General features: G+C 39.1%; 1 protein-coding gene across 1 annotated transcript in view; it reads right to left on the reverse strand.

Moving 5' to 3' along the window:
* The window catches only part of NARS2 (asparaginyl-tRNA synthetase 2, mitochondrial (putative)), a 182,351-nt gene that overhangs the window by 96,803 nt on the left and 73,441 nt on the right, over window positions 1-12,107 (reverse strand). The window contains exon 6 of the mRNA XM_006882893.1: window positions 1,318-1,412. Within this exon, the coding sequence (XP_006882955.1) occupies window positions 1,318-1,412 (95 nt within the window). The remainder of the gene's footprint in view (window positions 1-1,317; window positions 1,413-12,107) is intronic.

Here is a 12,107-nt window from a genome sequence, read left to right on the forward strand (position 1 = left end):
AAAAAAAAAAAATCTCTGACATCTGTTCTTTTCAGATATGTGTGAGACATGCTTTTAATTTTTTAAATCATCTTTTGATAGGCATAAGAAACATTTCATGACATGCCTGAAGTGGTTTTTATGATATTTAGTTTTGTAAATCCTCTAATCTAACATGTTGCTTAATTCACAATTGCAATTAGCAAAAAACACTATTCTGTCTCAAACACAAACCAGAAGACTCTAAATATAGTTTGTTAATTTTAAAAAATCTCATACTTTTTTTGAGACCATCTTTATACCACCACTAAATTTTGCCCTGCCTACAAAGTATGTATAAAAAGAAATACATAAATTATTCTATTTTCCTCTTGTTTTTTTTCTTATTTGTGTTGTTTTTTTTAAATCAAAATCACATAAAGTTTCCTTTCTTTTTGGTCAAATTAATCCCTGAAGAGACTTTTAAGATTCCCTAGTCACGCTATGAGAAAACATAGATATTTAAAAGAAACAGTACAGGTGAGCTCTGGAGGCTTAGTGGCTCAGGAAGTTGTGCTACAAATCGAAAGGCAGGTGGATCAAATCTACCAGCTGCTACACAGGAGAAAGAAGGGTCATCTCCTGTGCAATTTATAGTCTCTGAAACCTGCTGAAGGGTCAGCTGTCAGTCAGTTCTGACTTAACAGCAATGAGGGGTTTTTTTGGGACTTGTGGAATCAGCAGTGAATAACTCACAAAAATTACAGAACATCAGGTAGGACCTTACGATCTGTTTAATCTCTTATTTTAAAAAAAAGGAGATAGACTCAAATAGTGGTGCCAGAGCCCTGACTGGGCTAGGGTTCCTATGCTCAGACTCTAAGACTTCAGAGTTTCTCTTTCATGATAGCTCTACGGCTAATTTTATTTTTTGTAAACTAACTAAAATGAAACAAACAAATCCTTCCATGCATTATTCTGGGTACCTGTCTTCCTGCTTTTCTATTATTTTATTTTTTTAATGAAATGGGCTAATACTTCATTCAGCTGTCAACAAGCAACTTGCCTTTACTTTAATAAACACGACTAGGTTTAAATCTTAATTATGAGTTTGAGATCTTATCTTTTCAGTGTTCCATTTCCCATTAAAGATAAAGTATATCCTAATAAGATTTTATAGTAATAAACTTGGATATTTTCAAATTGTTGATTTAAATGCACTTTTTGCATGGGATAATAAAAAAAGAGGAGTATTAATTTTTTTTAGTTTGAGCATTGGAAAGGGAAGTTCTATTTCACTCTCATCCAAAACAAAATCAATAGTTCACTAAAGCGAAAGAGAAAAGAAAAATTCTGTACCCTGACATTACTTCTAGATGAAGTTGTCCTGAGACTGTTAAGAAAGCAGGAACATTGAAGAAATTCTCTTCAGGTGTTTTCATTTTGCTTGAAGCCTGTAAGTAAAGAAGAGAAGCCATTAAAAGAGCCATTACTCGTTGGTTTGCTTTTTATGCCCATATACTTGCCACACTCAAAATCACAATGCAATTAAAACTGTGTGAGGACAGGTCTTTCTCATGAAAGTAAAGAGAGTTCTCAGTCCACATTTAAGTGAGAAAAATGCCTGGCTGGAAACTGCTAAAATCAAGACCTTTCATGTCCCTCCTAAATAGCTAACTCCTATTTTCTCCCCAAAATAACTGTTATCCAGATGGTTAAATTTTTCTATTACTTTTTGTTTCTGAAAATATATAGTAAATATCCATATCCAAGTAAGACATCTCCATATTGTTGTGGGTCATACCTTATTCATGTTTGTTGCTGTAGATCAAGTATAGGAAATCCTTGTACTGTAGTGGTTAAATGGTTGGCTGCAAACCAAAATGTTTGAGTGATTTAAATCTACCCACCACTCTGGGTGAGAATATGGGGCAGTCCGCTCGTATATGCTGATTGTTGTAAAGTTGGAACTGACTAATGGTGGATCCACTATTGGATTTTCAAAGTTGTAAATCACTCATGAGGAGATTGCCCATCTTTCTCCCAAGGAGCTACTGGTATATTTGAACCGATAAAGAAACAAAGAGACACTACTGTTGGGTGAGCAACTCTCTCCATGTCTATGTGGCCAGAGCTTCCTTCTATAAAGCTTATAACCTTGAAAATCCTATAGAGTATTACTGATGTTTTCCTTTAGGGTCACTAGGAGTTAGAATCAACTCGATGAAAACAGATTTAGTTTACCTTCTTTTTTTTTGCTTTTACGTATAGGTATTCTATTGTATGATTTTATTGCAATCTCAGTACTCTGTTGTTTCCAGCTAGAAACGATTCAGTCTAATGCTGTTTTCTATACTCTTGTAAAAGTCTACTTTTGGAGTAGAACTGCTGCATTATAAGGTTATACCTTTAATATTAGTAGATGATGTCATTGTTATGTGCCATCAAGTCACTTGCGACTCATAGCGACCCTATGTACTGTTCTATTCTGTGCCCTAAACGCCGTTCTATTCTGTGCCAACCTCGCTGTCTCAAACACACTCATTCCCACCACACCAATCACAGAATCGATCCATCTCATCGAGGGTCTTCCTCTCCTGCACTGTCCCTCCACTCTCCCAAACATGATGTCCCTCTCCAAGGACAAGTCCCTCCTTGCAACATACTCAAAGTATGTCAGACGAAGCTTCAGAATCTTTGACTCCAAGGAGCATTCCGGCTTCACCTTCTCCAGGACAAAACTGTTTGTTCTCCTAGCAGTCCATGGTATATTCAACACTCTTCTCCAGCACCACAGCTCAAAGGCATCAACTCTCTTTCTGTCATCCTTATTCACTGTCCAACTCTCCAATGCATAGCACGTGATTGTGAAGACTATAGTCTGGATCAGACACACCTTAGTCTCATGCCTGACGTTCTTGCTCTTCAGTACTCTTGAGAGGTCCCTTACGGCTGACTTTCCCAATGCAATTCGTCTCTTGATTTCCTGGCTGCTGTTACCAAGAACGTTGACTGTGGAGCCAAGTAAACTAAAACTGTTAACTGTCTCAGTCTCTTCACCATCCATACTGATGCAGCAGTAGATGATACTGAATTGTTTTCCAAGCAATTGTACCAATGTCCTCTGTCACTAGCAGTCGATGAGATTTTACACTGCAGGATACCAAAACAGGGATTCTCAAAGTGTAGCTCTGGTTGCACTTTAGGAAGTTCATGAGGTTAAAACTATTTTCATATTACTACAAAGCTATACACTCTTTTCTACAACATTGCCATTTTTACTGAAGGTGTGATATGAACAATGTGAGTTATTAGGTTGAACTGTGTCCTCCCAAAATATGTGTTATAAATCCTAACCTCTATAATGGTCAAGGAGCCCTGGTGGTCTAGTTGGTGAAGTGCTGGGTTGTTAACTCAAAGGATTCCTTATTACCAACAACTGCCACCACATGCCTCCATGCCAAAGCTAGACAGGATGGACCTTCTGAGGACCTCCAGAACAATCTACTAAGTGCCTTATCCATTCTTCCAGACACTCTACTATACTATATACATATGGACACAGGGCAATGAATAAGACAAAGAGCTAATCTTCCAATGGCGGCAAAGAAAAGAAGATAAATACGTAAACTGATAAACAAGGTAATTACACACTGGGACAAATGAGTCTGCAGATCAAGAAGAGTGGGACAGGTATGTACCATGAAGCAGTAACAAGCAAGCAAATATGTGAAGGATAAGAGTATATTTGCTACAGTTATTGCCAGTATTTGCCATCAAGTCACCAGCAACTCATGTTTGTACATTAGCTTATGTACATTAGTATGTACGTTAGCTCTGAAAGCTGCCCTATCTCAACGTCTCTGATAGACCTAATCCCATTGCTCTAGTCACTGAGTCAAGCCATTTCATCCTGGGTCTTCCTCTCCTGCACTGTCCCTCCACCATCCCAAACATGTTCCTCTCCAAGGACTGGTCCTTCCTGACCACGTGCCCAAATAATGTGAGACAGAGCTTCAAAATCCTTGCCTCCAGGGAGCAAACTGGTCTCACCCTCTGCTATGTGAGGAAAAGATGTGGCAATCGGCTTCCATAAAGACTTGCCGTTAAGTGCCGTTTATGGCTCATAGAGACTCCGTCTAAACCCTGTCCTAACCTGTGCCATCTTTATCATCCCCAACACACCTGCACTCATCACTGCAGACATTGTCTCAATCCATCTTATTGAGAGTCTTCCTCTTTTCCACTGACCTTCCACCTTACCAAGCATGATGTCCCTCTCCAAGGAACAGCCTTTCCTAATAATACGCTCAAAGTATATGAGACGAAGCTTTGCCATCATTGCCTCCAAGGAGCACTGTTGTTGCACTTTCTCCTGTTCTTTTAGCAGTCCATGGGATAGTCAACACTCTTTGCCAACATGGCATTTAAAGTTTAAAGACTAAGGAGCATCTGATTCAAGCCATAGTCTTTCCTATCACCATAATGAGTAAGAGTCCTGAAAAATGTTTTTAGTGACTCTAGTCTGTCAGTCTGAATCAACTTAGTGGTAGTGGGGCAGACTTCCAGCGATTTTTCCTTAAATAAAATAGACAGTGGCAAAACTTTTACTGAGTTGAGAATGACTGGAAGAGAAAAACGAGTAGTAATCTAGAATTTTACTTAAGCCCCTCCATTTATATGTATTAAGACATCACAGGAAAAAATGTCAAAAATTTTGAAAAAATGAAAAAAAAATTTGCTTCTACGAGGCTGGGGTACAAGATAAAAGTGTGTGACTCCTATGTCTATAACAAACACACTGAACTCATGAGCACAGAGTTAATCCTAACTCATAATGACCCTCCATTGGGTTTCTGGGGCTGTAAATCTTAATAGGAGGAGACTGTTCAACTTCCTCCTAAAGAGTTATTGGTAGCTTCATATCTAGTGGAGATGTGTGGCCTTTTGACACACACCACTGGTGTGTGGTAGTAGCACAAACCACTGTGCAAACAAAACTGCTTTATGGGTATACAGATGATACACAAGCCTGTAACTTGATAAGATTATTTTGTTAAGAGAGTTCTTAACTAATTAGAGAGATTATACATTATTGTTTCTCACTGGTAAGGATAATGCTCCCCAGAAATTATTTGGATATCTTCAACATCAAGAAAACAAAGATTCTCATCACTGGGCCAAGTACCAGCATCATAACAGATCATGAAGAGATTGAGACTGTTAATAGCTTCAGTTTGCTTGGCTCCACCATCAACACTCTTGGTACTAGCAGTCAAGAAATCAAAAGACAAATCGCACTTGGAAAATCTGCTGTTAGGGACCTCTCCAGAGTACTGAAGATCAATGATGTCAGTCTAGAGACTAAGGTGTGCTTGATCCAGGCCATGGTCTTCATAATTACTTGCTATGTATCAGAAAGCTGGACAATGACTAGGAATGATAGAAAAATAACTGATGCCCTTGAGCTGTGATGCTGGAGAAGAGTACTGAATATACCATGGACAGCTAGGAGAACAAACAGGTTTATCCTAGAGAGAGTAAAGCCAAGATTTTCCTTGGACGCAAGGGAATTTCGTCTGTCCTCTTTTGGGTATGATGCAAGGAGGGATCAGTCCTTGGAGGGGGTCATCATGCTTGGAAGGGTGGAGAGACAGCACAAGAAAGGAAGACCCTCGATGAAATGGATTGACTCAGTTACTGGAGTAATGAGAATAGGTGTGTCAGAGACAATAAACTTGTCTCAAGATAGAGCAGGATTCAGAGCTGTTGTACCCAGGGTCACTATGAGTAGCAGGCGATTCAATGGCACAACAACAGGTATATTTAGTGGACGAGAGTCAAAGATTCCCTACACGACTAACTCCCACATTAATAAAGGCTTTCCCTGAACACTCCAAACTTCCCAATATCCTATTAGATCTCTAAAAGTGATTAATGCATACTACTAAGCAATGGAGTTGCCTGATGAACACAGCAACTGCTCTCATCTATTTTATATATTGGGCCTCAGCAGGTGACATGAAAAATTACATTCAAGCAAAAAACATTTAAAAATTAATACAAAGATGCAGGGTCCCTCTCACTGAATAATTGCATTAAACCTTACTTGATTATACAGTTTACCAATGTAAAACAATTTAGCTTAGCCTTTTTCTAATGTACAACAGAAAAATTTTTGTTATTTCCCTACTTACTATATCAATCCATCTCATCCAGGGTCTTCCTCTCCTGCGCTGTCCCTCCACCCTTTCAAGCATGATATCCTTCTCTCCTGGCCATATGCCCAAAGTATGTGAGTTGGAGCTTCAAAATAGCCTCCAAGGAGAAACTTGGTTTCACTCAAGACTCTTCTCCAGCACCACAATTCAAAGGCACTCATCACATGCAAGCAAAATCCTAATGGAACAGTACACTGATAGAGAACTACCAGAAATATAAGCTGGGTTTAGAAGATATTGTGACACTAGAGACATTATCACCAATGTCAGATGTATCTTGGCAGAAAGCAAAGAGTACCAGAGGGATATCTCTGTTTCATTGACTATGCAAAGGCATTTGACTGTGTGGATCATAACAAATTATAGTTAATCTTGAGGAGAATGGGTATCCCAGAACACTTGATTGTGTTTATGTGAACGTATACTTGGACCAGGAAGCAGTCCTCTGAACAGAGCAGTGAAGCAGGGCAAAATTCAAAATCAGGAAGGGAGTGCATCAGGGATGTGTCCTGTCTCCATACCTTTTCAATCTATATGCATAACAGATCATTTGGGGAGGTTGGAGTTTCATTGTTATACAATCCCTCCCTTCAAGTCCACTCCACTATGCAGCCTTCGTTCTTGACTCCTGTCATGACAATAATACCTAATCATATGTGGCATTAGGTTTGGGGGAAGACTCATCAACAACCTATGTTATGCAGATGACACAACCTTGCTTGCTGAAACTCAGGTGGACCTGAATTGCTTGCTGCAATATGGACTGAAGCTCAACATCAAGAAGACAAAAATTCTCACCACAGCACCATGATGGATGATGGAGAAGATTGAGATTGAGACTGTTAACAATTACAGCTAGGTTGGCTCCACAATCAACACTCTTGGCACTCGGTCAGGAAATCAAAAGATGAACTGCACTGGGTAAATTTGCTATCAGGGACTTTTTCCAAAGTAATGATGTCAGTCTAGAGACTAAGTTGCACCTGATTCAAACCATGGTCTTTGCAATTACTTGCAATACATTATAGAGCTGGACAATGACTAAAGATGACTAAAGAATTGATGCCTTCGTGTTCGCTTCGGCAGCACATATACTAAAATTGGAACGATACAGAGAAGATTAGCATGGCCCCTGGGCAAGGATGACATGCAAATTCGTGAAGCGTTCCATATTTTTTCTGAGAAAAACTGGATGAAATATGTTTACAGAATTGAAGTCTATGGGGGAGAGAATAGTTTAAAAGTATTATATTTTAGGGCATTATGTTTATCGTAAGAGTACGGAATGAGGGTTGCAGAGTGGATTATATTTGGGGTTGGGGATGTGGTTGGTGGATGTGCGGGGAGGGGGGGATTGTGTACCAATGAGGGAGTTTTTCTTTTGCTTTTGAAGGAGAGGAGCAAACGGGGGTGGGGTGTGGGGGGAGGGGGGTGGACGGGGAGAAGGGTGCAACAATGAATGAATGGAATTCCAAAAAAAAAAAAAAAGAATGATGCCTTCGAGCTGTGGTGCTGGACAAGTCTTGATCATACCATGGACCACCAAGAAAACAAACAGGTCTGCCTTGGAGAGGGTGAAACCAAGTTTCTCCTTGGAGGATAGGATTTTGAAGCTACATCTCACATACTTTAGGCATGTGGTCAGGAGGGACTAGTCTTTGGAAAAGGATATCATGCTCAGAAGGGAGGAGAGACAATGAAGGAGAGGAAGATCCCAGATGAGATGGTTTGATACAGTAACTAGGGCACTGCAGGTTGGTATATCAGAGTCAGTGAGACTGGCTCAGGACAAGGCAGGCTTCGGAGCTGTTGTTCATAGGGTTGCTGTGAGTCACAGGTGACTCAATGGCATAGAACAATAACCACAACAATCAGAAGACTGATAATAGCAAACTAGGAATGAAAGACTAAGAACTATCAACAATTTCAGAATGTGTGTATCCCAGTGAATTTCATATTATGAGTCTAAAATTCTCATGTTTGCGGATTTCTAAGAACTGAAACAAATATTTTAAATTGCCCTGCAGTTATCTCTTGTAGCAGAATAAACATATCTGAGAACTTTCACAGTCTCTAGGGAATGGACTAGAATAACCTATGCAAGTCTGACTCTGTCTCCATGTAAAATATGCTGCAAGAAAAGAATGAGCAGTGGTTAACTGAAGAATGGAAAGGGACATAACAAAGGAAAATTTTTTTCTAACTTCATAAAGAGAATAAAGTGAAACCTTCATAAACACAGAAGCTTCCACATCCTATTTTGTCTCCTTTTACTGTTTTTCCATCTTCTCTATTCTTACCCCACCAATTTTCCCTCATTCTATTTACTTATAGGCCAGAGAGAAATTGAGAACAGAATGTAAAAAGATGAAGCATACTAAAAACCTAAAATGCCTAAAATCAAAACCGTATGCCACTGCAGTTCACCATAGTCTGAAATTTCCTTTAAAGGTTATGAAGGAAGAGGCAAAGTATCCACCATCTGTAAGCTCCATATAACAAGTAAATATCCTATTTTCCTTCTTTCCCATTTCAGAGCTTATAGAGAGGTTATGTCTTTCATTGTACAGATATTAAGCAATCAGAGAGCCTTTGAGTTAGGTGAGACCTTAGTTCAACTCCCCCTTTATAAAAGAAAACTCTATAAAGTTTAAAGAGGTTAAGGTTTAAATGTTAATATTAATGCCATACACAACTGATTTTTAACAAAATCAATACCAGAATCCACATTTCTCAGTATCTAGTACATGCACCTTTCTAATGTGCTAGTCTTCTTCCTATTTTCTTTTTGGAATTGTAAAATTTAAGTTTAACAGTACAGCAAGTGATAAATGTTGGAGAAGATGTGGAGAGATAGGAACTCTTATACACTGCTGGCAGGATTGTAAAATGGTATTATCACTCTAGAAAGCAGTTTGGCATTCCCTCAGAAGCTCATCATAGAAATTCCATGTGATCCAGCTACTCCACTCCTTGAAATATACCCGAGAAAATGGGAACTCAGGCAGAAACAGAGACTTATTTACCCATGCACATAGCAGCATTATTCACCATTCCAAGAACATGGAAACAACCCAAATGTCCAACTACAATTGAATGGATTGAGAAATTATGGTACATTCATATAATGGAATACTCCACAGCAGAAAGGAGCAATTATTTTGTAAATAACTACCTAATTTGGGAGGGACTGGAGATTATTATGCTAAGTGAACGAACTCAGTCCCATAAGGACAAATATTGTGTAACACCATTATTGTAGACTGTGGATAAGGATTCAAGGGGGGAGGGCGCAGAGGGATGGGTAGGGGTGTGAGGGTGTGGTTAATCATAAGGTCCCACAATTGGATCGTTGGAAGGAGGAGTAGGTAAAGGATATGGGAAAGATCCGGTGTGAAAACAAAACTTTTCTAAGTAAACCAGTATAAAAAAAGAAAAATTTCATTAAAAAAATTAAGGTTCTTGGATGGTAGATATGGTTGTTTATCAGAAAAACAGATGGGGTGGTGGGGGTTTGAACCAACTCATAAGTACCAGAGGAACCAGGTCTATTTATCTGCTAGGGGGAAGAAAATCAGGGCCTAAAAAGTCATGTAATTCTACCCGCACATAAGGTCACCGAGAGCCAGAAGTGACTCCATCACAACTTATAACAACAGAAATGAAGCTACAGAATTCAAAATGCTTAAAAAAAATATGGCATATTAGTCTCTCCCAAATACGGAATTCTGATACCCTAAGTCAAAACACAGGAATTAAGTCTGTCATATAATTCACCAAGATATGTGGTATGGAAATTTTATGTTTCTTATCAAGTTGTGCTTTAAATGGGTCTTCTATAAATACCATAGGAATTCCCCCTGACTTGCCATTAGACTGTATCTCACCTATAAAACCTAAAGGAAGTCTGGAAAGCCAAGGGTAATATAAGGCTCAGCAAACTGCATGCCAGTCTGCTGGGTATGCATGCTTCAATATTCTCATGTTATCAACAAACCACATATGGAGGCTTTCTATTGATCTAGTATAGTACCTTCCTGTTGGCTACATATATATGCATGTATTTATGCATTTTGTTGTATACCAGGCTTCAGGGATAAAAATAAGCTTTCTTAAAATAAAGGTCCATTTCTATTCTAAAACATCCACTAAACAGAACACCCACTCTCAAGCCTGAGAAAGGTTTCCTTTCAGCAACTACTTGATCAGCAGGAAAGGAAATTGTTAGCTCATAGTGTTTGTAAACAGTCGGCTTTCCTGCTGAGCAGTCTGAGAAAGAAAGGACAGGTAAAAAAAAATCAAGAAAAAGGTCCTGGAGTCCAAGACCAGGGACAAAACAAAAGATGAGTAAATAGCACTGCTTTGTTATTTTTATTCACAAATTAAAATTTAGAAAAAGAAAGCAAAGCCAAATCTGTTGCTAAATGTGAAGGGATGGGGGGTGGGGGAAACATAACAAACATTTTCTTCATCGTTGTTGTCCTTGTGTACCATCAAGTCTGAACCAACCCACAGCTGACCCTCTGGTGAGCTTTCAGAGGCAGTTAGCTGCAAGGGAAGAGGATGTCCATCCTTCTCCCGCATTTTCTTCATTGTAACTGACAAAATAAACCAAATATTAACATTCATTTCTGATTGGGGCTATTAAGATGAATATAGTATTATTCCAGCTCACTGTTATTCTCTCCTTCTATATTCCAGCCTTTTGTTGAGCAGAGATATTTCTCCAGAATCAATTCCCTTCACCATTTGCAGGTACCAATTAAATGCAGCTTCTCCCATCTACTAAGAAAATTCATCTTCAATGAATCATAATAAATTATGGAGAACATTGAGAAGAATGTGAATTCTACAATACCTAATTATGCTCATGAGGAACCTGAAACTATCCATGGATCAAAAGCTGCAGTTTGTGCACATCAAGGAGATACTGTATGGCTTAAAATCAGAAAAGACTTGTGTTAGGACTGTAGCCTTTCACCATACCTATTCAAGCTTGACTCCGTAAGACTCAGAAGCTGGAGTGGCATCCACTTCCGTAATAGCTTGCCTCCAGAAACCCTGTGAACCTGGAGAAAGGATGAAAGTCACACAAGCGTTGAGGACTTTCATTCACAGGGTCGCTATGAGTCACCTATGACTCGACAGCACTTAACAACAACAGATTCCGTAAGTAGAATGTGGCATCAGGATTGGAGGAAGATTCATGAGCAGCCTGTATTATACAGATGGCAAAACTTTGCTTGTGGAAAGTGAAAAGGACCTGAAGCAATTATTAATGAAACTCAAAGACTAGAGCCTTCAACGTGGATTGCACCTTAACATCAAGAAAACAAAAACTGTCACAACGAGTCAATAGGTAACACCATGATAAACGGAGAAAAGCCTGAAGTTGTCAGTGATTTCATTTTACTTACTTACTTTACTTAGATCTACAATCAATATCCATGGAAGCAGCAATTTAGATATTAAAAGACATCAGGTATAGGAAAAGCGTGCTCAAGGGTTTCCTTAAAGTGCTAAAGGATGAAACTGCAAAGACTAAAGCACACTTGACCCAAGTCATGGCATTCTAAATGATTCAAAATACATGTAAAAGCTGGACAAGGAATAAACAAGACCAGAGAATAATTAATGTCTTTGAGTCACAGTGTTGGTGAAGAGTTGGACTGCCAAAAGAACAAACCAGTCTGTGCAAAGAAGTGCAGCCGGAATGTTCCTCTGTGGCGAGGACTTCATCTCACTGAATTTGGGCATACTCTCAGAAAGTGCCAATTCATGGAAAAGGACTTCAAACTTGGAAAAAGCAAAGGGTCAATGAAGGAGATGAAGAACCTCAAGGATATGTACTAATACAGTGACTGACACCTGGCTTAAGGACAGTAGAGAGACTGTGAAGACGGTGCACAGGACCAGGCAGGTGTTTGA

The sequence above is a fragment of the Elephantulus edwardii genome, unplaced genomic scaffold (assembly GCF_000299155.1).
Source record: "Elephantulus edwardii isolate Elephantulus edwardi_28Jun2011 unplaced genomic scaffold, EleEdw1.0 scaffold00025, whole genome shotgun sequence".
Classification (NCBI taxonomy): Eukaryota; Metazoa; Chordata; class Mammalia; order Macroscelidea; family Macroscelididae; genus Elephantulus; species Elephantulus edwardii.